The sequence below is a fragment of the Lepidochelys olivacea genome, assembly GCF_965140295.1.
Source record: "Lepidochelys olivacea isolate rLepOli2 genome assembly, chromosome: 9".
NCBI classification, from domain to species: domain Eukaryota; kingdom Metazoa; phylum Chordata; order Testudines; family Cheloniidae; genus Lepidochelys; species Lepidochelys olivacea.
This window is the reverse complement of record NC_140419.1, coordinates 33,360,157-33,385,557: the sequence shown is the minus strand read 5'-3', so window position 1 is coordinate 33,385,557 and position 25,401 is coordinate 33,360,157. Positions and strand designations below refer to the sequence as shown.

At 39.1% G+C, this 25,401-nt stretch overlaps 1 protein-coding gene across 6 annotated transcripts in view; it reads right to left on the bottom strand.

Moving 5' to 3' along the window:
• TRIP12 (thyroid hormone receptor interactor 12) overlaps window positions 1–25,401 on the bottom strand; it is a 151,896-nt gene that overhangs the window by 26,376 nt on the left and 100,119 nt on the right. For 3 of the 6 annotated variants that reach the window (XM_084639182.1, XM_084639181.1, XM_084639184.1), the window contains 17 exons: window positions 24,571–24,724; window positions 23,656–23,884; window positions 22,709–22,827; window positions 21,314–21,521; window positions 20,091–20,191; window positions 19,662–19,836; window positions 18,936–19,077; window positions 17,643–17,834; window positions 16,320–16,471; window positions 8,157–8,329; window positions 7,542–7,615; window positions 7,258–7,457; window positions 6,167–6,294; window positions 5,747–5,898; window positions 4,798–4,940; window positions 2,917–3,073; window positions 485–583 (listed from right to left, as the gene is read on the bottom strand). In XM_084639182.1, coding sequence (XP_084495308.1) covers window positions 485–583; window positions 2,917–3,073; window positions 4,798–4,940; window positions 5,747–5,898; window positions 6,167–6,294; window positions 7,258–7,457; window positions 7,542–7,615; window positions 8,157–8,329; window positions 16,320–16,471; window positions 17,643–17,834; window positions 18,936–19,077; window positions 19,662–19,836; window positions 20,091–20,191; window positions 21,314–21,521; window positions 22,709–22,827; window positions 23,656–23,884; window positions 24,571–24,724 — 2,598 coding nt within the window. Of the gene's footprint in view, window positions 1–484; window positions 584–2,916; window positions 3,074–4,797; window positions 4,941–5,746; window positions 5,899–6,166; window positions 6,295–7,257; window positions 7,458–7,541; window positions 7,616–8,156; window positions 8,330–8,374; window positions 10,532–16,319; window positions 16,472–17,642; window positions 17,835–18,935; window positions 19,078–19,661; window positions 19,837–20,090; window positions 20,192–21,313; window positions 21,522–22,708; window positions 22,828–23,655; window positions 23,885–24,570; window positions 24,725–25,401 lie in introns of those variants that run through there. The other 3 variants (XM_084639183.1, XM_084639185.1, XM_084639186.1) reach the window with 2 other exon arrangements.

Below are 25,401 nucleotides of genomic sequence, written 5' to 3'. Positions count from 1 at the left end.
TTTTTAAGTGTGAGCTGTGCAATAATATATAACAGTTATATTCACTACAATTTCTTCCTCCAGGGAAAGGCCTTTCTATAATCAAAAACTATTAATAAACCTGCAGAAATCTAGCAAAAATTCATACATTGAAAAGGGATACTGACCAAACAGAGTATTTATTAAGTCACCTAGCGACCAAGCTAGAGACATGTACATGTGTTTGCTGGAGTAAGATTTTTTCGAACTTTAAAGTGAACGCATTTCTGACTGCTGAACTTAAGTCAGTGCATTTGCAATTGAAAAGTATTTTTCATTTAGCTATTCGGAGGACAGTCAGAAACCAGTCATATTTGGAAGAAGTAGATATGCATTAGTGGATGGAATTTTTAGCTGCCAGTAGTAGGATGGAAGAGAGTCTGACCAAGTTATTCTAATGCAATTACAGCTTTTGTATGAACTTTCATTAAAAAGGGTTAATGCATTTCACATAGCCATTACTTACTTCATTCTCATACTGAATTTCCAACATAGCTCTTGAACTGCCTAGATCTTGCATCACAGATTCTGCCTGTTTCAACAGCTCTTCTCTATTCACAGTGCGCTACACATTAGAGACATTTAGGCAATAGAATTAATTTTTGCAAATCTCAATTCCTTAGCAAGCAAGGCAGTTATAACACTAGGAAACAAAATTTTGGAGTGAGAAAGTTTGCATAGTATATTGATTGTAGTAAAGCTTTTGGCACAGTCCCACGTGATCTGGTTTCATTATGAAAGCAGGGAAATATGGTCCAGATTAAATTATGATAAGGCAGGTATAAAACTGGTAAAAGAGACATTCAAAAAGTAGTTAACAATAGTTTGCTGTCAGATTGAAGACTTATCTAGTGGATTCCCACAGGAGTCTGTCCCAGGTCTGTTACTATTGAATACTTTCATTGATGACTTGCATAATGAAGTAGAGTATGCTTATAAAATTGGAGAATGACACCAAGGTGGGCAGGATTGCTAACATTCTGGAGAACAGGAACAGAATTCAAAGTGGCCTTAACAGATTGAAGAACAAGCCTGGCATCACTGAAAGACACTGCATGTAGGAAGATAAAAATCAAATGCACAAATACAAAAATGGGGCATAACTGGTTACGGAATAGTACTGCTGAAAAGGATTTGGGTTCAGAATAGATCACAAATTGAATGAGAGAGTCAACAACGTGATGCAGTTGCAAAAAAAAAAGCGAACAATTCTGGAGTGTATTAACAAGATTGTCACATGTAAGACATGAGCTGTAAACTGTCCTACTCTACTTGGCACTGGTAAGACTCCAGCTGGAGTCCTGTGTCCAGTTTTGGACGTCACACTTCAAGAAAGATGGACAAAATTAGACAGAGAGCCCGGAGATGAGCAACAAAAATGATTAAAAGTTTAGGAAATGTGACATATGAGGAAAGATTAAAAACTGGGCATGTTTAGTTTGAGAAGAGAAGACCTGATAACAGTCTTCAAATGTGTTCAGGGCTCTTATAAAAACAGGATAGTGATCAACTGTTCTACTAAAGATAGGACAAGTAGTAATGAGCTTAATCTGCAGCCAGGGAGATTTAGGTTAGATAGTAGGAAAAGTTTTTCCTACTATAAGGGTAGTTAAGCCCTAGAATAGGAAGGTTTCAAGGGAGGTTATGGAGTCTTTGTCACTGAAGGTTTAAAAACAGGTTGGACAAGCACCTGTCAGGGATGGTCTACATTTTATTTGGTCCTGCTTCAGCAGGACACAAGGCTGGACTCGATGACCTCTCAAATTCCCTTTCATCTCTACATTTCTATGATTTCTAAGTAAAATAATTTGCTTTTAAAAATGTATTAACTTTATATAAGCAAGAAGTTGTATTCAGTGGTGAACTATTTATATAAAATTCTTATTAAGTTGTTTCATGTCAAATGCGAACTGGTAGTCCTAAAATTGTAGGAGTATGTACTATAAGGGAGCATTCTTGCTCTGGACCAGAAAATGTTTAAAGTCTCAGCCCTAGGACTGGGGCATCATAGTAAAAATTATCAGCTGACATGTTACCCACTCAGCATCCTCTTCACCCTTGAACAAGGAAAGGGCAGTAGGGTACCACCAGTGGGCTGGGACTCGGTTAGCAGTTTATGAGGCTGACAGAAGCCCTCCACCACATGGAATGGATTACAAAGGAAGGATGACCTTAATAGGACAAGCTATTGCCGATAGTTCCCAGATACGTTATTTAAGAAGGTGTGACCCAGGAAAGCCACATTCCTGATATCTTGTCTCCTTCCTCTGTTGTCCAGGGAATAAGCTACTATGGTCTGGTGGCTCTTCAGGAGGGAGTTAAAAAGCCAAGGCTATCAATTTTCTCATCATGTGTTAGGTTCATAGTTATACTCTGTACAAGAATGCATTACACTGAATACTTAAGCATATGGATATTTTTCTGGTGTGTACCATTTATATGCCTTTTCCAGTATCAATAGAAAACACTGAATCAGGTGAATATAACAAGGATAAGCCTAATATAGAACCCTTAAGTGCTTACATCTATACAAGGCATCTACAGAGGTGGCAAACATATTTTCAACAACAAAGTTTACATTCCACAGGCAGGCAATATCTGCAATCCTTAAACATCCAAAATGTGCTGGGGAGCTGTTACATAACATGTGCCAGCTACCCCTGCTTCCCAATAGCAGATATTCAGTTGGGATACACTTCATTCTTTTGGGAGTCTGCCACCCCTACAACTGGCCCTTGTCTCAAAAATCCACTTGAGATATGTACTAGTACAACTGACATTGTGTCATTTTGAGCAAACACTAAGATCTCCCTTCAGTGGAAGTTGTGGAAGAATGATCCCTATGGCAAACTACTACTATTCACTCCCTTGTGAAATGGCTTTTCGCATAACACTTACTTTTTTCCTGTCCAGTCGCGGCGCCACTCTGCTGTCCTGAGAATCCGACTGATTGATTTCTGGATTGGTATCTAGTAATCTCTGCATTGCTCGATCTCGATCAAAAGCAGTTACATAAAACAGCATTTGCCGGGTGTCAAATGGAAAGAAAAACGGGCTGTGAAGAGTTAGAATTGGTTAGTTTATACTGGAAATCTGTAGTCTTGAGAATTTAAGTAGACTAAACAGAGGTTTCATAATGCCTGAAACTGGAGAGTTAGGTCAGTTGTATCACCCCTTAGAGGATACTTTTCCTAGTGTAAAGGGTACTTCTGAGAACAGAAGAGCTAAGCTTGAGATCAGGTATTTAAGAGTAAAAACTTTGCAAAGATTTTAAAAAAGCAACCATTAGAAAGCTAGAAAATTCAGAGTGAAGGTTATACCTAAATATTTGAAAACAACAAAGATGTACACTTAATGTTACTAATCCCTCTTAGTTCCTTAATACCTATTTTACAAGGAATATTTTCAAATCAAGGACTTTAAAAGCCCACAGTCCAAGGTTCTGGATGTCTTAATTTGGAAAGCCACTTTATTGGTGCACCAACTATATCATTGCCAACTACTACTTCCTCATTTTTCAGGGGGGCTTTAAGAAATGTGCAGTTTGTGGAAGACAAAAATATGCAGAAGACATTACAACTCATCTTTCAGAACCTACAAAGCGAGTAGTATTAAGAGGTATATGTTAAATTATTTGTAAGAGTAGGCTTAGTCTTCTATCTTTTGGATTTACTTTCCATTTCATAATCTAGACCTAGGTTTTTTTTTTTAAACACACACACACACACACACGCACACACGCACACACGCACACACGCACACACGCACACACGCACACACGCACACACGCACACACGCTTTGAGTTTGATTTACTTCAATAATTCATGTCTATGGAACATACGGAATGGGGAAAGATTATTTTGGTTTATGTCAGTCAGAAATTTCAAAACTACTTCGAGGACTGTTAAAAAAAATAATTAAAAAAGGCTAAAATAAGACTATTGTATGATTCAGATTCCAGTTTTTGTTGTCACTGGTTATGAACAGAGAAGGTTGCTTCTGTTCCCGTTTCTCAGATTATTACAGGGACAGAGTTAAAGGTACTTAGCTAGCCATATACTTTCAACTGTTTGGATTTCTTAAGCTTAACCCTAACTCTGAACACGGACTGGTTTTCAAATAGTGGTTTAGATACAGTATTTTCTTTTTACTGTAAAATTACATATTCCCCTATGAACTGCAACTTAATGGATTTTTGTCTAGTTATTTCCTTCTCAAAATATTTTAAAATCAGTTTAGGGCATTTGACTGACATGCAGAGTTTAACTTCCTGGTGCTCCTCAGAGCTTAAAGGTACTGTGGAATAAAAGTGAAAATGCCATGAAAATAAAAGGAGCTATCCTAATGGTTTGACTGAGCCTAGAGCAGGGAAAGAATACAGAAATATGTCCCAAATAATGCATTAAATATCAAATAGGAGCCAAATATGGGCTCTTTTGCCTTACACTTGTCATCACATGGCTGAAGTTCTCAAGAACACTAGCCTAGGAATAGTAACCTAAAAATGTGCACACAACTATCACTGACAATTGGAATCAATCCAAGTTTGTTTAAATAAATATGATTTAAGACATTCAATACTACATGCTGGGAATCAACCATATATCACCATGTTACCCGAGAAGTCTCCTGTACTTCTATAAATACCATTCTCACTCTTTAGAGATACACAGCAATGTATGCTGTATAAGAGGGAATAACTGAACTGTAAAAGTACAAAGTGATTTATTAAACCAAAGTCAAGTTTTAAGGGTTGTAGAAAGCCAGCCATTTCATACCATGTTTTTCCAAGCTCTGTCAGCCAAGTTGGTATGTTTCCTGTCATGATTACCAAAGGATCCTGAAGCTGCCTGTTAGCTTTTGCTGTCAGTTTACTGTTGATAAATTCCGTGGTGGGAATAATCTCCTTGCAAACTGCATTCTGTGAGATCAAGAGAGAGTGTGCTCTATTTTAGAAAAGCACTGGAATTCAAAAAGATACCAACTCTTTTTTTTACAATTTCTTTTTAATTACTCATTGCTTTTTTTCTTTTTTTTTTTTTTGGGGGGGGGTGCTTTGAGATCTTTTACTGTGTCTGTTCTTACCAAGACTGATCAACCTGAGGTCCAAAGAACCTCCATTGTTCACTTCCTTCATCCCTTTTCAGAAGTATTGCTCTTTTGGTTTGGAGGGAAAAGGAGGAGATTTGAAGACTTTTTAGACGAGAACACCACCGAGTTTGACTGGATATCACAAAACCCTCTAGTAGTCAAAAGCCATCACCAAAAGCAACAGAGGGTAAATTCAGGGGGTGGAGGGCATCACACCTGTGATATTCCATCACTTCATGGATAAAGGGATTATTAGGGATGTTCTCAAACACTGTTTTTGTCTCAGCACCTATCTGATGTACAGATAACAAGTAAGTTTTCAAATTCTATTTAAATTAGAGGTGGGCATTAAAAATTTTAGACATGTTCCTTAAATAAGGAAATAGCAATATATTTAGTTCTACTATCCTAAATTTGCAGCTGTATTTTTGTAGTCTTGTAAGAGTTTTTGTACTCCACACCTTACATTAAAAGGATTCTCTAACATTCAACACTCTGATTTTTACCTAGTTACAGTAGAGTAATGTTTTTACCATTTTGAAAAAGTTTATTTGTGTATTGTCTCAATACCTTTAGCAATGACAGTTGTCTACAGATTTACAGAAAGCCTTCCAAGTGATTAAATGTATTACTCACTTCATACAGGTAATACCAATATCGACTGATAGCATGTAAAACTCTCAAAAGGAGGATAACATCTAATGAGGGGTCTTCAAATGTTATATTTTCAGGCGGTGTAAATACAAGGTAAACTTCTAAAGGATTTGACACTGAAGGGCACACACCATCTAGGGAGAGAAAAAACTAGATCATTTCTATTGTCTAACAAATTAGTTGATTAATGAGTTACGCTTCTATCAGTTTGAACTTTAGCTTCTTGGATATGCACTCTATTCGTTTTTTAATATCAGTTACTCAAAACAAAACCTGACTATAAACTGAATTGTAATTCAGGAAGTATATATAGAGATTCTTTATTAAAGGTATACAAAAACAGAAAATATTTTTTCTTTGTCACACATAATCCTACATATCCCCCCCATGACAAACACGTACCATGCCACAACTCATCATGCTTTTTTGAATTTCTAGGGGAAGTTTTTGTGGGAGCAGTTTGTGCCCTTCCTCTTTTACCACCAACAGAGTCCTTGTTACCATCTTCATCCTCTCGCACTGGTTTGTACCTAAAAATTGTGAAGCATTTATTAATATGGTTCTGGAATACAACAGATCTGAAAATAAAACAACCGTTTAACAATAGATTCACTCAGGTTACCAGAAATTCATTTCAACGGCAAAGTTTAAGCAGTAACAAACAAGACATTTAGTGGAGCCACCAAGTGCAAATGTTGGAAGATAAGGGAAAATGGAACATATTGGGGTGGGCGAAGGGGAAAGGAAGTAGTAAACAAATGGCCAACTTCATGTATTGTATGAGAGGGGCAAAGAGAGGAAGTGCGCTCAGTCTAAAACATGTTCTTTGTTCTGGATCACTTTCATACTTTGCGATGCACTACAGGTGCAAACAAACAGTTATAAAGACACTGTTGAATATCAGTGTGCTACATGCAGTACCAATCATACAGAGAAGACTGCCCTTTGCCTCGAGGAACTTACAGCCCTAAGTGAGACAATGCAACTGATACCCAATGTGGCTGGATAACCAGAAGATCCCTTAATCAAAACAAAAACTAAAAGAAAACACACCTGTCTGGCATTTTTTGTTATGCTTTACCAAACCGATTAATACTTGCAAGCCTCACAAAAATGTTCCTTGAGAAGCAGGCTATTTTTCCTCTATTGTTTGTAATTATTCAAGGTTGATAAAATAATATTTCCCCTAATTTAGCTTCTTTCATTTGAGAAGCCCCCTTTTATTTTTGTATTTCCAAACAATTCATCCCCATCAGCTGGGATTGACATAGTCCCAAGAATGTTAACTGTTGCTAATCAGTATTTGGTATGTAGATCCTACAAAGTAAGTATTTTTCCATCAAGGTGCTCAGTGATCAAAAAGCAGACTTATAGGCTACCTACAACAGAGATGCTACAACAGTATTGGGGCCTAATATATACACGCCCCTTTAAAAAGCATAAACACACAAATTTGGAGAGAGAGATTCTTCCCTGCTCTCTGCCCAGCTTACCATATGGTGTGTGTCTTAGTCCAAATTCCAGCTCTTCCCAAAGGGTTGCTTTCATCATCTGTGGATTCCCTCTCCTCTTCAGCTTGTAAACTGAACTGTCTAACTGCTTGATACACAGTCATATTATATGGCAGCAAGTGATCTCCAATGTAAAACTGCAGTCTGTGCCTCACATTCCCTGAATTTAAGAACTGAGCAGCCTCAATAAAAGCAAAGTAAATACAGGTTAAGAAGCAGGTTCCTTAGTCTCACCATACAACTCTATACAGAGAATAGCAACTTACCAAAGATTCATCTATTTCTTCATCTGATCCATCATCATCACTGTCCTCATCATCTTCTCTGACTCTTCCATATCCTACCAAGACAAATTGCATGTCCTTATTTGCACTTCAGAATAAGGAAATTTAACTGATTATTCGTAACACACGTAAATATTAATCCCATATCATTGTGTTTCCAGAGATTCATCAGTTTGCAAATATCAACTACACATTAAAACAGAATTAACGTTTAGGAGACGTAAGTCTCATGTTCAGTCTTAGCACCAACACTGGAAGGTCTACAACGTATATATAGGAGGACAGCATCAGCCTGTGGGATGATTGAGAGGCTGTAGCACCATACACTACATGCAATGCAAGATTTGGTACTGATAAAACAAAATCTTGCTTCTAGGGAGAGAAAACCTAGACAGCTACAAAGTGAGTAAGCCTAACCAGACAGCTGAACAAATTTATCTTCTGTCTTTAATACTGCCCCGACATTTACTTTTATAGCGCTCTGATAAGAGATTTATGCAGACTTTAACATGACATCTTATTTGTTTTGGTTATTTCTAAATATATTAAGCACCAGCAGGTTGTACGGCACTGTACAAGACATCAAGATATAAATACCTCTAACTACAAGGTATCTTTCAATGGCTTGCACCAAAGCCAGGGGATCTATCTTCACAGGTCCACCCTTCCACTGTTTCACGTTAGCACAATCTGGATGTCTTTGCAGCTGGCATTTTAATTGATGTGTGTTGAAAAATTTTAAAGCTTGGGATCCTCTGTTGAGAGAAAAACTCAAGATAATTTGTGAAAAAAGTTGCTACAGTTATTCTATTTTCTTTGTTCATTTCTATAATCAATGCATTACATACACACAAGATTCAGTTACAAATAATAGAAACTTTCAAATGTTCATACTCAAATTGACTCATTCTGGAAAACAGACTAAGAAATTTTAAGCTATCAAGGCTGAGGCTAATATTTTAAAACTCTGATGCTTAAAGCCAAGCACCAGAAGTCAAACTAGGAACCCATATAAAATGACTTGATTTTCAGAGGGGGCTGCATATGCTAAAAGGAAAGGATAAGGCCATTTGGATGCCCAAATCGAATGAGGCTTTTGGCACAATCTTCAAACGTAAATGCCGAACGTTTAGTCAGAAGTGGCTTCATCTTATTCAGTTTTGAGTCTCATTTAAATATGGAAGTATTTTCCATCCTTTTTTGCTGTTTTTTGTTTTGTACTGCACATTTCCCTTATCAATTCACTTTATCCTTATTGAGTTTTGCCTTTAACTTGCTGGTTTTTTGGTTTTTTTTTTAAACACTCTGGTTTGCATCTGTTTTTTTCAGTATCTGTTTTATTTAGTTCTTATGTATGCTCCATCTTCTGTTTCTCTGCTCATTGCCGTACCATATACTCTCCATTTATCTAATTTGCAGTTCACTTCTTTCCAGATGATGCAGCTTGAAACACTAAGCCTTCTAGTGCTGCTCCTGACCTCCAAGTACTAGTGGAGGAATGGAGGCTACCAGAAGTTTTAAACCCTTTAGTACAGGTCTGGTCTACCAGGTACTTAGTAATCTACCAATGACAATTCTCTGCTAGACTTACCTTTCTAAAAAGGTCCAACAAATATTTGAATCAGAAATTGATAAAATTTGTATTTGTTCCACTGATTAGTCAAATTGCATGAACTGAGAAATTTAATGAGAAAATTAAAACATGCACCATTTACAATGCAAAATTTACTCCAAAATTCATAGGAAACTGCAGATTAAATTTATCACAGTATGCCTTGGTTAAAAAGGTATGCAGCATGTTGAATATTCCACACAAATCTAATTAAATACTTTGATTTGAAAGTAAACCGGTCTTAGGAGCCCTAATCTTCGACCAGGACTCCACCGTGCTAGGCACTGTATGAACAGAACAAAAGATGATGGTCTCTGCCCCAAAGAGAAAGTATCTTGGTATCTCAGATTTTGCTTTAAAATTTAATTAAACTCCACATATTTCCTCCTACTCCCAAGAAAGATATCCACAGCAAAGAAGATACCATCCATTTGAAAAGTGTAATTCCCATTAGCAGTTAATCTTGTCCTTTAGCAAAAGTAGCATATTACAACAAATCTAAGGAGTTCCTAACACTAAGCCTGGACCAAAAACAGGCGAGAGACTTTCAGAGTTCCACACCCACCCCAGTAAAAAGTCTCCCCCAAAATCTTTCCATCTTTGCACACCTACGACACAGTCTTTAGCAATATAAACCATATCACTGACACACATTTAAACACATGCTGTATGACAACAGGAACGGAAGTCATTAATAGTAAATAAAAAGCATTGATTAGGACGTAATTAATAAAAAGATGTGTAATTCTCATTATTGAAGATACTAAACTTCCCAGATTATTTGCTAATTACTCCGACCAAATTACCTTTAAGGTTCTTATGCTAGATTATGGCAAATTAGATCTAGGACAGCCAATGAATGCTTGATCATCTTGCATTAGGAGCTATATTCAAGTACAGAAGTGAATTGAATATAGTCAAAAACCTTAATCGTTATAAAAACTTGTTGCTTAGACTCTGACTTGTACATAAATTTTACAGTATATTAATAATCTGCCTCAAACCAAGTTTAGAAGACAGACCTGGTACGTACAATACCAACTTTTCCATACATGTGTTTTTAAAATGGTTTGTGAGCAACTGTCACTCAACTGCATAATTACGCAAGAAAATTAAGTCTTCTTTTATATTATGCAATACAAACATTAGCATTGTAATACAAACATCACAAGATAAACTCTTCCAAAGTGAAATGAGAAAGTTACTTAGCTTATAGTAACAGGGGTCACATATCTCAATGAGCCTCCCATGTGCATTCCACTGTGGGTATACATGTGCTCCTGTGTGCCCTGAACTGGAGAACTTTGAAAGCAATGTCCATTGGTCCACACTTGCGCCCTGGCTCACCTCATGCTTTTGACTGAGGAGAAAAAGGGAGGGGTGGATTGACCACTTCGCCAGTTCCTTCTCTGTCGAGAATCAGAGGAGATCCAAAGCATAGGGGAAAAGGATGGCTGGTAGTAGAATATAGATAGGGAGCATGTCTCAGAGACCGTCCAGTTAATATAAGGTAACTAACTTTCTCTTTTTCAAGTGCTGGCTCCTATGTGTATTCCACTGTGGTGGCTGACAAGCAGTACTCAAACAGAGAGAAGGGTGTGAGGTCTTAGGTGTCAGAGCCAAACAAAGGACTGCTGTTCCAAAAGATGAACTGGCAGAGGAATCCTGTGCCTATCTTGCAAATGTAGCAGTCTCAAATATCAAATAGAGGCACCTCTTGAAGCGATGCCATAGATGTTGCTTGCGCTCTTGTGAAAAACACTTACTCCATAAGGAAGGGGATGATTAGACAGCTGATAGAGCAAAATATAGCCTGAGATTCATTTCGAGACTATAACCTGACCCTGGACCATTTCTGCTGAGGCAGCAAATAGTTTATGGGATTTCCTGATTGTTTTTATTTTCTGCAGGTAAAGGCTTGTCTAACATCAAGGGAATGGAGCCTCCTTTCTTCGGAGGCTGCATGAGGTTTTGGAAAGAACACAGGTAAGTGGATAGACTGAGTCAGGTGAAAGTCTACTCGGGGGGCAGGGGGTGAATTTAGGGTTTGAATGTAATGAAGCAAAGCATAATGACAATCCATGATCAATGCCCCAAACTCACCAGCCCTCCTGGCTGAGGTGATTGCTACCAGGAATGCAACCCTCATGGAGGAGAAGATAGACATGGAGCAAGAAGCTAATGATTCAAAAGGAGGTTTGGTGAGTACTGAGAGAACAAGGTTCAAGTTCCATTGAGCAGTATGCTATTATAGGCAGAAAGTACTGATTAAGCCTTTCCAGAACCTGCTAGACAGAGGCATAGGGTGCCTGATGTTGCTGTTCCCAAGTCAGGAGACCAGGAAATGTAGAAATAATGATTGGTGCCTGAGCAGACATGCATAGGATATTAGGGAACCAAAAAACTGTGTAGGCCAGTTTGGGGCAATGAAAGTAACTCATGATCTGTCTGACCAAAACTCTAGGTAGGTGGTGTAGCGGAGGCAAGGCAAAGTTCAGATGATCTGACCATGGAAGGTGTAAGATTGTCACCCTCCGAATGTCGACCTAGGGCTCCCGTGGAACAGTATATGTTGGATAGACAAACGGGTCCATGGGGGGCGGGAGGGGCCGGGGGGCTTCCCAGGGATCAAAAATGTGGTCGTGAAGCTTCCACGCGTGATTGACTGCAAGTTTTCTAGCACATTCTGGTTTCCTGGGAGGTAAACTGCTGACAGAGTAATCCAGTTGCCAATATACCAGTTCACAGACTGATCGCTTCTGCGTACAGGGGTGTAGAGCTCACGCCTCCATGTTTGTTAATGTAAGAGACTTGTGAAGTTATCTGACATGAGGGCATCGTGACCTTAAACAGAAGAAAGATTTGCAAGCCCTTCAAACTGCTTGTAGCTGTAGAACATTGATATGTATCCTGAATTCTCAAGATGTTCAGGTACCTTACGCTGTACTGTTGTCCATGTGAGCTCCCCAACCCAACAGGGATGGGCCTGTAATGATCATGCTGTCTGGTGCAGAGATGAGGAAGGAAAAACAGACGCAAAACTGATGGGGATTCTTCCACCATGACAGGGACTATACCGCTTGGATAGGAACAGCAAACTAAGGTGCTAATGGACTGTCAGTTTGACAGGTACACAATTTCAAGCCATGCTTATAGGCAACAAAGTCAGTCCTGCTAAAGGTGATGTAAGTGCATAAGGCCATATGGCCTAGGAAAGAGAGGTTTTGATAGGCACTCTGGGGTTGATTATGAGCTGATCTATGGTGATGTTCATAGCCTGAATCCTGTTTCTCTGCAAGTAAGTCCTTCCAGTGATCGAAATTAAGGGCATCCCAATCAAGTCCAAAGCGTGTGCAGGGGGAAGGTGGTAATTTTTGGTGTTCATGCTAACGCTCAGGGAGGAGAGGAGTTGTAGCATTGTCAAAGTAGATGCCTGGGCCTCTTGGTATAACCTGTCAACAAGAAACTAATTGCTGAGGTAAGGGAAGACTGAAACTATGGTATCGAATATAGGCTTCTATGACAGAGAACATATGGGGAAACTCACCAACCTGGGAGTGGTAGCAATGAGGAAACGGCATATTCTGTACTAAAAGTGCTCACAGCCAACTATCAATCTATGAAAGTGTCAGTGAGCGGGATAGATGTTCTTGTGAAAATAGGAGTCACTCATGCTGATAGCTGTAAGCCATGTCTTTTTATGGGGATAGACTTATAGATGCTAACATGACCCTGTGAAACTTGAGTTTGCCAATAAAGCACTTAAAATGGTCAAGAATAATGGTCTCCAATTGCCTCTCTTTCTGGGAACTAGGAAATATGTTGAGTAAAAACTACTCCTTTGTTACTAAAGAGGAATCCATTCTATCACTCCTCATTGTAAGCGTTTCCACTTCTTATCCGAGAATGTTCTCATGAGAATGGCCCCTGAGAGGGGTGGGAAAGAGGGTTCTGGAGGGGTTGGGGCACAAACTATTGGATAGCTGGAATAGATGAAGCTGAGCACCAATTTGTTGCACTCCAGGTATAGAGAGTGTGCTAGACAACCCCCAAAAAGGCATGTGGGAGTTGGGAGGTGTTGCATTCAACTGTTTGCAGCTCCTGAGCTATAGTCAGTCAAACAATAATGTTTAGCTGAGGGTTGGGATTGGCATGAGGCACCCACTGAGAAAGACGTGGGAAAGCAGGTCTTTTGAGCTCTCTGCCTCTTATGGCATAGTTCATAAGGTCTCTGGTGGAAGAACTGCTCAGCCATCAGTCTAGCTTGTATTGTTGCCAGTGGAATGTTCTCTTTGTGGCAGGTGTATATACCTCCTGAGAGCAGAGGGTGCGCTTGGAGTCCTTTAAAGTGTGTAAGGACTTATCTGTCTTCCGATTAAACAGGTTCTCAACAATGTTCTGGACCCTCCCTGGGAAATCCCAAAACATGGAGCCATGACTCCCTATGCATGACAGTGGCAGTAGCCATTGCCCTGGAAGATTCATCAGCCGCATCTACTGCTGATTGGAGAGCAATCCTGGCAACCATTTTGTCTTCCTCTATGAGAGCCTAGAAATGAGCTCTGTCCTGCTGTGAGATACTATACATAAAGTCAGCAACTTTCAAGTAGTTCAGGAAGTCTCACTTAGCCAGTCCTGCTTGCTAATTTGTTATCCTGATCTACAGGCTAGAAGACCTTCCTTCCCAATAAGTTGAGACGCTTGCCCTCCTTATCAGCAGGGGAACAACAGGGGTGTTGCTGCCTAGATCTCGGTTGCAGCTTGCACTACTAAAGAATTAGGAGTAGGTTGAAAACACACATTTCACTCTCTTGGTTGGGACATATTACTGTTTCTCTGCCCTCTTAGTAGTAGGGGAGTAAGTAGCTGGGGTATGCCAGACCACCCTAACTGGGTTCAGGATGACTTTGTTAACTGGGAGTGCTATTCTACTGGAGCCAGAGGACTGAAGGATAACCCGGAGCTTGTGTTGAGGATCCTAAACCTCAAGAGGAATACACAGCTGCCCTGCTATTCTGCAAGAAAGTTCTGGCACAGTTTACAGTCACTGGGAGGCAGGAGAGAAAGAGAAGATGGAGACATCAAATCATCACTTCATCCGACAATGAAAACAGCAATCTTTTCGGATCCGGTGAAACTACCACTTACTGCTTCTCCTCCTTTGAAGGATCCAGAAGCAGCTCCATTTGTCCCCTCAAAACCAAGGGGAGGGGCGACTCCCTAGAAGACCAGGTACGCTCTGTAGGATGGTATTGGTCCCATGGCCCTGAGTATGGCCAATTGAGTGAATTGAATGGGGGTTGTGGTGGTTCCCAAGGCATGGGAGACCAACGGTTCCAAGGCAGATGAGGTGGAAATTGCTGACCATGGTCTTCAGACTGGGAAGGTGGGTCTTGAAGGAGAAAAAGCATAATGGTTCATCAGGTGGTTCAGAATCTCCCAAGGAGGAGAAAACAGATTCCAGTTTCAACAACGGTACCACTGGAGGGAAATCATAGCCCAAAGATAAAATGAGAGACATACTACTTCCAAAGGCTGGCTCCCCTGGTGGTGTCAAACCTCTCTCAAAAGGGAAGGACCCAAAGGGGTGGGAGACTCCAGGTCTGGAAGACCTAAGATGTCTGCAGGAGGACTGTAGGTCTTGGCTTTTCCCCAGAGTGAGAGCAGTACTGGCTGCCCAAACTGCTGGAGCCAGAATAGAGAGAGAGTCTGTGTCACAACCACTGAAGACAAAGGTGGAACCATGGGTGATCTATGCTCTTGGCTATCGGTCTGTCAGTGCCAGTGCATCCTGGGGTTTGTGCTAGGGAAGTGCTGGAGGCATCGGTACTGCCAGATTGTGAACTACTGCTGACGGAGCCCTAGAGTTGTGGGCTCTCTTATCATGTCTCCAAGACTTACAACATACTCAATTCTCTTGGGCTGAGCTAGTGCTTGGTTTTTGCAGGGCTAGATCAGAGTTTTTCAAAGTGGATTTGGAGGAAGACAGACTTATGTTATGAGAACACTCCCTGCTCTCCTGACAAGACCCTGCTGAGGGATCTACGTGGGTAGCTTCCTTCACTCCTGATCTGGACATTGTGGCAGGAGACGCACACCTTGCTGAGTCAGACTGATGTATGGGGACGGATCCCCCAGCATGTGGCCTCACAGCCTTTTACGTTATGTGCTTCCTAAGGCAAAGCTCCTGCCCTTCCTGGGCACAGATGGGGAACAAATGGCAAATACTAAGCCTTTATGTGACGTGGGCTTCCCCAAAGCAGTACAAGAAGCATTGGTGGTAAATGCTGATTGAGAAGAACAGGCAGGAAGCACAACTTTTGAAGCCCGGACTTGTGGGCATAGTTCAGTACCCAAACAGGGTATGGAGGGAGGGAGGGAGAGACGTGCTCACTGGATCAGGGAAAAGGACTCACCTCACTCAAAACACTAAAAACAAACAAACAAAAAACCTTTAAAACTCTAGAATATACAAATTATTTACAAATATCAAAGTATCTTTTTAGAGATAAAGCTGAAGCTTGGACACTAGAGGGTCTGCCCCAGACATGCAGCTGTGAGAAGGAACTGGAGAGACAGTGGGTCCATCCTGCCCCACCCTTTATCTCCTTGGTTGAGTACACAAGACAAGACAGGGCAAACGTGCAGACCACTGGACACTGCTTTCAGAACTCCCCAGTTTCAAAGCACGTGTACCCACAGCGGAATACTCGCTGGGACCAGCACTCAAAGAAAAATATTGATTTCTCATGTAGCAGTAAGTCCATTTTCCTCTGACTAAACTGAGGCACACAATCTTCAGTTTAGGTTTAAGAGAATTAATCCATTAACATGCTAAGTTTTTTATGCAGGAAACAAAGCAAGTTTCAAGAGTTTCAGTTTAAAAGTTTGCATGTAACTTTTATGCACCTCCACCTATAATTTATATTTTAAAATAGTCTTCTTGAGATTCCAGGTTCAATGCTCACTCACTATGGTTATATTTACAACTATTAGTTGAAGACAAACGCCAGCTGCATAATTGCTCCCTTTTTCTTTGAGGGAGGCCAAAGTTTTCTATTACCTCTTGAAACTTTACCAGCACTGAGACAAGTGCTAGAAACCAGCAACTTCCAGCAAAAAGGGGTTACCTGAGCATTAATCCTTACCTGCTCCCTGTTCCATTTCCACTTGGGAAATCATGCACTTTGACAGGAAACTGCTCCATCTGACTGAGACAGTTGTTCATTTTGTGGACTAATGCCAACAAGGGTGCATTTCCTACTGGCTCTAATCTTCCAAGAGATTCTTCTTCAGGAGGCTGAAGTTGAAGGTAACACATTTGTTAGTTCTATTTTCTATTGAACAGCTTTGTGAGCATTAATATGCCATACAATGCAAAATAATTTACTTTAGCTATTAATGCACCAGTGTTCTCCAAAGCTACTAAGTGCAAAAACAGACAGCAATACTTGTATATCATAAATTATTTGTTACCACCAGGTTCTCTTTACTGCATTTCAATAGCAGCACATTGTCACTTATTTTTTAAAAAGAAAAAAAAAATCACAACTTAAATATGTTTAGATAATGGGCTTTACAAATTATTGCACAGACTGGTTCACGTGGACAATTGCTTAAAAACAGAGGTTGGTAAGCTTTTTGGATTTGCCTTACTACAAACACCTATCATATGCTAAAATATGCAGAGTTTTCTACAAACACACTCTTCCAAGTGTCCTTCATTTGATATTGAAGACTGGAATAAAATTGGCACATACTAGGTCTTAAAGAGATCTTATGCATTCTGAAACAATGTAACCATTAAGATTTTATTTTAAATGCCGTGTCTCTTGAAATTGCTATAAATATTAAGATGACCTAATAGTCAACACAAAGATAACCAAAACTGCCAAATGATTTGCTACACAGAACCACATCTTTACTTCTAAGTTTACTAGAACCCAGTAACAGCCTTACAGATTTAAAATATTCACACTCCTTCCCCTCCTTTTAGCTATGGGCATTAAATTTAATGGAAGTTTCAGATCATTCTTACACATTTTCATCTTTCAAATCGTGCTTTTCTTTGATGAGCCAAAGCAATCGCTTACATTACTCCCAAGAGAAATGAACAGAAAGTCAATTGCTATTGCCTGAACGTCCCCCGTCTCCATTATGTGCATCTTATCCAGTGGCTCTCTGTCTCCCAAGAGGCAACTGACCATTCTGGAAAATGTTATCACCTGTTGTATGGTACTTCCCCAGTGAGTACAGTCTGTATCAGAGAGGAACAACAGTAGCTCTGAACTTAAGCAGGCCACATGTTTTGTCTTTTTATTTATTAATGATTAAAGTTGTCATATTAGTAAAAGGCCAATGAGGCACTCTCATGCTCTGAAGGTAGGGAGGTTGCTGGACCTCAAACAATCATAAAGATATATATTACTCACTACATAAAAACACTAAAATGAAAAATACACTGAACTTACTGGAGAAGAAAAAAACACATGAAGGAACCTTTTTAATCTGACATCCCTGCTTACAGCATCTTTTTCACTTTTAGATGTCAAGTAAAGCAACAGCTGTTTAACAAACCCACTATGCTGGATTTCAAACGAGGAGACATCAGACTCAGAGACTATGCTACGGATTTCTACAAGGCACTCAGCTCCACCATCCACCTGAAAGAAAGTATATTAGCGTAAGGTTCTGTACTTTAGTACCCACAGCACAACACCCACAATTAGTATTGCCCAAAACAGTGATTTTATTTACATTTTCCTGCTGCTGCATGGAAGACATATACAAAAGGGGAAATAATGATTGAGAACTGTAGCTTACTACAGGCAAAGCACTGACAATTCTGTACTAAGTGAGTGAACTGAAAACACAGGAAAGTAATTTCTATAATTGCAGTGAGAAATCTTAGATGTTACTTGTAACAATATTGCAGTTTGTCCCATTTAGAAAAGGAGCCACTAATACAAAAGTTATACAAGGTGCTGTTGTGTGTTTTGCAAAATACAAAAAGGTAAGATATTTAATGTTCTGCATTCCATAACGTTTTCCCGCACCAGGCTGTGTAGATCACGGTTTCCAGTTTAAGTGTGTGTGTATTTTAAATTAACTTGAAGCCTGTGCCATACTTTCCAACAAGAATCTCAACTGTAACAGCTGCCTTGCTTTTAGGGCTGTCGAGGAGACAAATACAAGACATATAAAGCAAGGGAATTGTTTTGTTCTAAAACTAGAATCTAATTTCTGAGTGGATCCTAAATTTGGCCAGGATGAATGAGTACTACTACCTCATCAAGAAAATGCTAAGCTTTCGCACTCATCCCTCTGAAGTCCTAATCAAGCTACAGATTCTACTGTGAGATTTTCAACAAAATTGATCTGAGAGAAATGTAATAGTGCTTTACAGCCATTTAATTATAGGAATTTTAATAACTGAAAAAGTGCTATTTGAAAAATCACTAATGGGGAAAAAATAAGAATTGGAAATGAAAGTTAAGTCACTGAAGAACTTATACAAAAGTAAGGTTTTTACATGCTGGTATGATACATTTAAGTTTCTCAAATAGTACTGCTGCAACTTTAATTGCATACTAAAACTCCTTTGTTACAAGGTGGTGGCTCTTGGATAGCATAACTAGGATGGTGTTTGAGACACTATCTAGAGAAACTAATAAGTACTTCCTTATAAGCATAGCTATTCTTTTCCCACTTAATCATTTTCATTGCCTCCAAAACCCCTTCCAAATCAAGTTTCCATTTCTAACCTGGAGGTTGAGTTGTTCAGTTGCAGTGCAAAGTCTCTGTAATACATTTAGTGCAGGATTGCTTCCATCCATGTTCTCAGAGTTAAAATAACGCTCCACAAATTTATGGGCTTGTTCCTTAATCCAACCCTTAATTTTCTCTCTGCAAAAAAGTATACAAGAACAAGCTGATCAATGCATGCCACATTTAACATTTGCACATTAAGTGTGTGTACACACACACACACACACACACACACAGCGCGCGCGCAAGCGAGCAGAACAAGTTTTCAGATAAGCAAGTAATACTTGGAAGATGGGGAGCATCAGTTCCCATGTATGCGATCTCGGACCACAATAAAATGCTCCTTCTCTCCAGGCCAAACCAGTGGGGTGCTAGAAAGCTCTCCCATGGCTTCCATTTTCTCCATAATCACAGTTCTTTCCCCGCCAGGTCTAAATTTTCCACTCACCAGGCATTCCTTTTTCCTACCTATTCTCTTTCAATTTCTACTCTGCTTCCTTTCCCTCGCCTTCTCCTCTACCTCTCAACTTTTCCCCCTAGATTCTCTTCCCCTGTCTTATTTTTTTCCTCTCCCACGCTGGACTCCATTGCTCGCTCTCAGCGTTTGACCAAAGAGGCTAATTACTGAAATTCAGGGCATCAAGTAACCCTGTTTTAAAGTAGTTTGATTTAATCCTTACTGAACAGAATTTTACTTCCTAGAACAGAATGTATTACATTACCTGTTGTTGGATATGGTGTCCTTTGAGGCAGCCCTTGCAAGACCACTGACTCCTGCTGTGCGTGCTGGTTCAATGTTGTTGCTATTGGACTGTGTGCTTAATCTCCCCCAAGTTTTAGGATTCAAGCTTGCCAAGAAGGAAGATTTAGGAGACTGAGTAGTTGTAGGGCTTTTAGCTTGGGGGGGAAGGGACAGTGAGAGAAAAGGAATGGGATAGAATTAAAATTAAAAAAACAAAACAAAAAAAAAACACTGATACACCCAAGTTTCCAAGAATCCTCTGGTATACTGTCAGAAGTATTTAGTATACATTAAATATTTGAGAGATTGCTGTGTTTTTAAAAAGTGATTAGTAGGCACAATGCGTGTCTTTTCATTTATCTAATAGTCTTCACGGACTACTTTGCAGTCTATTCTAAAACTAATTTACCTTGATTGTCTACTTTGTCATCATCTCTTGGAGGTGAATACTTTGGCCTTCTGGGCCCACGTTTTGGCAGTCGTTTTCTCTTTAAAACATCACTTAGTCGGCTGTCAAAAGTTAAAAATAAGCAGCATATTACATCTACTTCATACTTCATAGGGATGTGCTTTTTAAAAAAAAAAGCCACCCAAATCTCAGTATTATGTAACTATGAAACATCTAACTGCTATCTTTGGGCACACACAGAATGGCAGCTTACCATTCACTTAATTTGGGATCAATATTCCCAGTTTCTGAATGACTAAGAACTTAAACATTGCACTTCCAAGTCTATTTGGTGGCATTATGACTTAAGACAACAGGCTGACTTAAGTCACCTTTCCTATTTTAATGTGCCAACGTATTTAAACCTCTAATATTAAAAATTAAATAAAATAAATTAATGGAAACAAATAAAATAGTCTATTGCCATCAGACATTTACAAGTTTCACCAAGTATAAAAGCAAGTGTTTTCACAAGGATTCCCTTTTTTGTGTTTCTTTCCCTCCTAACCACCTTCAAAAAGGTACCACACATGGCACCGACCATTCCTTTAGAGCTGGTCAACACTGTCCACAGAATGAGACTGCAGCCCTCATGATTTCGGCATCTTCTGGTCTCTTAACTATGCAATGCTAGGGTGTGCTGCATCTCTTTACAACAAGATCATTAGGTAGCTAAATCACATTTAATACACAAAGAAAACTGACAAACAACAACTTGAACATTATGAAATTTTACTTCCTTAATGGAAGTACTAAATTGAAGTGCATTGTTTCTGCAGCAGCCAAAGTCAATCACTAGAACACTTTTTCCAGGATTTTTGAAGTGTTGGTAAAATAATACAGGAAACTTGAGTGAATATTACTTTTGTCTATACACAGGTAATAGGAGATCTTGATTATCTAATCATGAAAAATTATGTGTTATGTGAACAAAAATAAATCTAAGATTTAAAATTTTGATTGTGTTGCTGATCACAGTGTGATGTTTACTTAACTACCGACTATAATCACAAAGCAGTGTAGTGTTCTTGCCTTAAGGGTTCATAAAATATTAATAGCTTTCAGCCTGATCTTTAATGATTCTGAGCAACACAACTACCATCGCACTCAGAGTTATGGGTCATTGCTGACTCTCAGAATCACGCCCTTTTTCAAACACACACACACACAAATTGAACACTTACCCCTGTGGACTCAGATCCAGAGAGTCTTCCCGGCTGTGTTGTAAGCTGGGAGACCCCAAATCTGCAGTTGCATTACTGGCAGAGGTGGCTGTCCCAGTGCTTATTGTTGTAGTGGTACCCAGAGTTCCTGATCCATTAGTGCATGCTTTTGGTGGGCTCGTCAGCAAAGCCTCAGATTCTGCTAGATTTTTCACTTGATGCATCACCCCTTTCCAAAGTTAAAAACAAAGTGTTTATGCTAATCTTTAGACATGCAACTCTTGCAAATATTGATATGCACCCCCTCACCCAATGATTGTATTCAACAGTATTTTGAAAGTATCCCTTAAACTTCATAGAAAATATATGGTTATTGTACTAGTTATAAGAAAAGGAGTACTTGTGGCACCTTAGAGACTAACCAATACAGCTCACTTCATCGGATGCATACTGTGGAAAGTGTAGAAGATCTTATTATATACACACAAAGCATGAAACAATACCTCCTCCCACCCCACTCTCCTGCTGGTAATAGCTTATCCAAAGTGACCACTCTCCTTACAATGTGTATGATAATCAAGGTGGGCCATTTCCAGCACAAATCCAGGGTTTAACAAGAACATCTGGGGGAGGAGGGGGGGTGTAGGAAAAAACAAGGAGAAATAGGCTTGAATAGAGACTGGGAGTGGCTTAGTCATTATGCAAGGTAGCCTAAGTTAATTGTATCCAATTTGCAAATGAATTCCAATTCAGCAGGGTGGGAGGAGGTATTTTTTCATGCTTTGTGTGTATATAAGATCTTCTACACTTTCCACAGTATGCATCCGATGAAGTGAGCTCTAGCTCACGGAAGCTTATGCTCAAATAAATTGGTTAGTCTCTAAGGTGCCACAAGTACTCCTTTTCTTTTTGCGAATACAGACTAACACGGCTGTTACTCTGAAACCTGTACTAGTTATGATATCCAAAAAGAAAACCAGTATCAAAATATAATAGGAATGGCAGAGACCATCAGGATTGGCAGGAAATCCAGACTTTTTAAAGACATGATTACTTGGTATAACCAAATAAAGCATAGTCAATGTAATTTCAACAAGTATTCTTAAAGTCTAAAAATAAGTCTGCTTGCTTCAAATAAGTCTTTTTCAAGTTAATTTTAGCACTTTCAGAAAAACAAGCATTTAACACCAAGAAAAGGTTGATTACCTTCTCCCCAGTCATATGGCTAAAGAAAAATTTTCATGATTTCCCTTTATATTATTTTTATAGTAACCTCCATTTCCTGCACATGGTAGAGGTCTAATTTACAGTTTAATTGCATAAGCTCTCAATTCATCTGTCTAAGAAACATCCATTAGAATTTTGCTTATTACCTCAGATTAAGAGTAAATAAATAATGAAAAAGAGTACATTTACCTTCTCTTCTGAAGTAAACACTAAAAATGTCAGGTAATTTTTGCATTAAGATCTCTGCCATCTGAAGGGCTCCAACTACTATCTTAAGGTCTTGACTTGACAACATGGAGGCAATATGACTAAAATAGAAAACGTTTGCTTTAAAAAGTTTGATTTCTCAAAGCTTTTGAAAATAAACCTTATTTATTAAGTTAGAGCCTCTAAATATATAGTTAGTAGAAAAGTCAAATGCAAACCCCTGTATCACACCTTTTATTGTTACATAGAAATATTAAAAAAGCTGATGGAAAGGGTGGTATAACTTACATTCCCTTAACCAGCTATATCCCTATGCTTAATCAGGCATGTGCATACATGCATGCATGTTGGCAGTGGTGGGAATTAGAAAAGATTTATACCACAGGCAGGAAGTGGTCCCTGAAGAAGTTTAATTTCCAGGAAGAGCTGCTAATTCAGTGCATTGCCTCCCTCACATATTAGGCTGCTCTGGTCCCTAAACACATTCCTAGGGTACCACGTTGGGGCTGCTTTGTGCTACCACCAACACAGTTTATACATCTTCTGCTATAAGGGTCCTCTTTTACAGTTTGCACCATCAGAATACTAGAGTTAATGTGTCCCTAAATTTGTAGGTAAGTTGGCTCAATATTTTAGTTTTAGAAACTAAGGAAGTGCTTGACATCACTATTTGACTATATAATAATCAGTAACTAGCATCTATCCATAGGGATTCTTTGGTTGAAATGTTTAATAAACTGCTTACAGTTGGGCTCCTAAAAGCACATTTAGGCAGAGTTTGATTTTCAGAAGTGCTGAACACCCACAGGTCAATGTGAACTGCTTTGTTCTCATCTCAGCACTTTTGAGAAATAAGGTTAATGCCCAAGCACTTTTTTTCTTCCAACTTTTTTTTTAAAAGGTTCGTTCACAAGTACAAAGAAACCCACCTTGAAACGGCATGATTTTTCAGTACATCCTTCAGAAGTTCAGCGTCAGCAAAATATATTATCCTAAGAATTGCTCTAAGGCACTTGTGTCTAACAGCAGGTCCAGCGGAAGAGCTGTACACTTCATAAAGAACACCAAACAATGTTTTAATAAAGGATTTAGCCAATTCTGGGTCTTCTTTCATTAGCTGTGCTCGAGCATCGTCCTTCTTTAATTCTGAATGTCCACCTATAGAAGAACACAGATTGGACACCTGAGGCACTGTGCAGTTCACTTCACTTTCACTCTGGCATTTGCCTTTGTTTTTTTTAAACTGAAGTGGTAAATTTAATCTCTATTTAAATTCAAGACAAGAGAATAAAGTTGTTTTTAAAGATACATTACACTTTTGGTGGAACTAACATTTATAAGAAGGTATCCATCATAGTATTCTACTCTTGAAAGATACTGTTGGAGTTCACATCAATATTTCTTTCTCAGATCTTTCTCAATAAATTTTTGAGGTAAAGGAGTAAAACAAAGCAAGTCTTCAGAATTTAGAGGTTTAAAGAAAGTTTACTATCCTCATATAAGACTACCCACACTAAGAAAATGGTATATACTCCAGAAAGTGGCAGGGGAGAATAATCTATTCCAACCTCAAGTTTGCCAACTTACCCACAGCAGCTGATAAAAAAATTTCTGGAACTACTTCCAGTTCATGGAATTAATATTGTGATTTACTTAAGACATTTTAGTCAATAATTCACCTCTGGCTTAAATGTAGCCTTGACTCAAGTAATCAAAATAAAGTTTCGAGTTCCAAATTCAAAAACAGACAATTCTGATTAGCTGAGAAACAGATAGCACACTGAGCAATATAGTATAAATAAGAGACAGCCAGAGATGCAGGATAACTCAAAAGCAGTACTTACTGGTATTACTATTGGCTAAGGGGTTAGGTTTTCTCTGAATGGCACGTGCTGTTCCAGTGTCTTCATTGATTTGCTGCATAGAATTGAAGTCAATAGTATAAACACGTCCCAGGGTAGACAGACTTATCTCATCCTCCCCAACCTGATGAGCTGCCTGAGAACAAAAACACAAAATGAAGCAATTTAAAAATAGAAATACTGACAAGTAAGGGGGCCATGTTATAAATAACCTCATATCCCACAAGGAATGGGAAACTTTTTTTTTTATTTTAAAACAAGTTTAGAGTGCTATGTTCCATTTTACAGTGTGCTGAATGATAGCTTGCTTAGAAATTCTGTCTGACAGATACATAAACATGTTAGAAAACTTTCAGAAAACAGTCTTTGAAGTGAAGGCACTTTTCCATATAAAAATGAGGGTTTAATCATCCTACTTGCCCTTGCTCCATAAAGGAACTATGACTCCCATAAACAGTAGTTAGCAGTCGGGATGAGATAACTTTTGAGACTCTGCAATGATTTGATCATGTCCTTGTGCATTCTGGATAAAGTTTATTTGTATCCAACCCCAAGATTCATATCCCAAGGCAAATGAAAATTGAGAGCTTGGGTGCCTCAACCTCAAAATCCTAAAAGGCACTGTCTGCACCACCGTTGGGTATACTAAATAGCTCTCTGTACAAAATAAGGGTCTCAGTTGAGGCCTTTAGGTCCAGCCGAAGTGAAAATTTTGAGTACTCTGACTGCTCTGTGGACAGCAAGGTTAAGAGATATTCCCAGGGTAAGACCGCTCTTAAGATCACAGGTGCAAAAGTGCAAGGTTCTGATGAA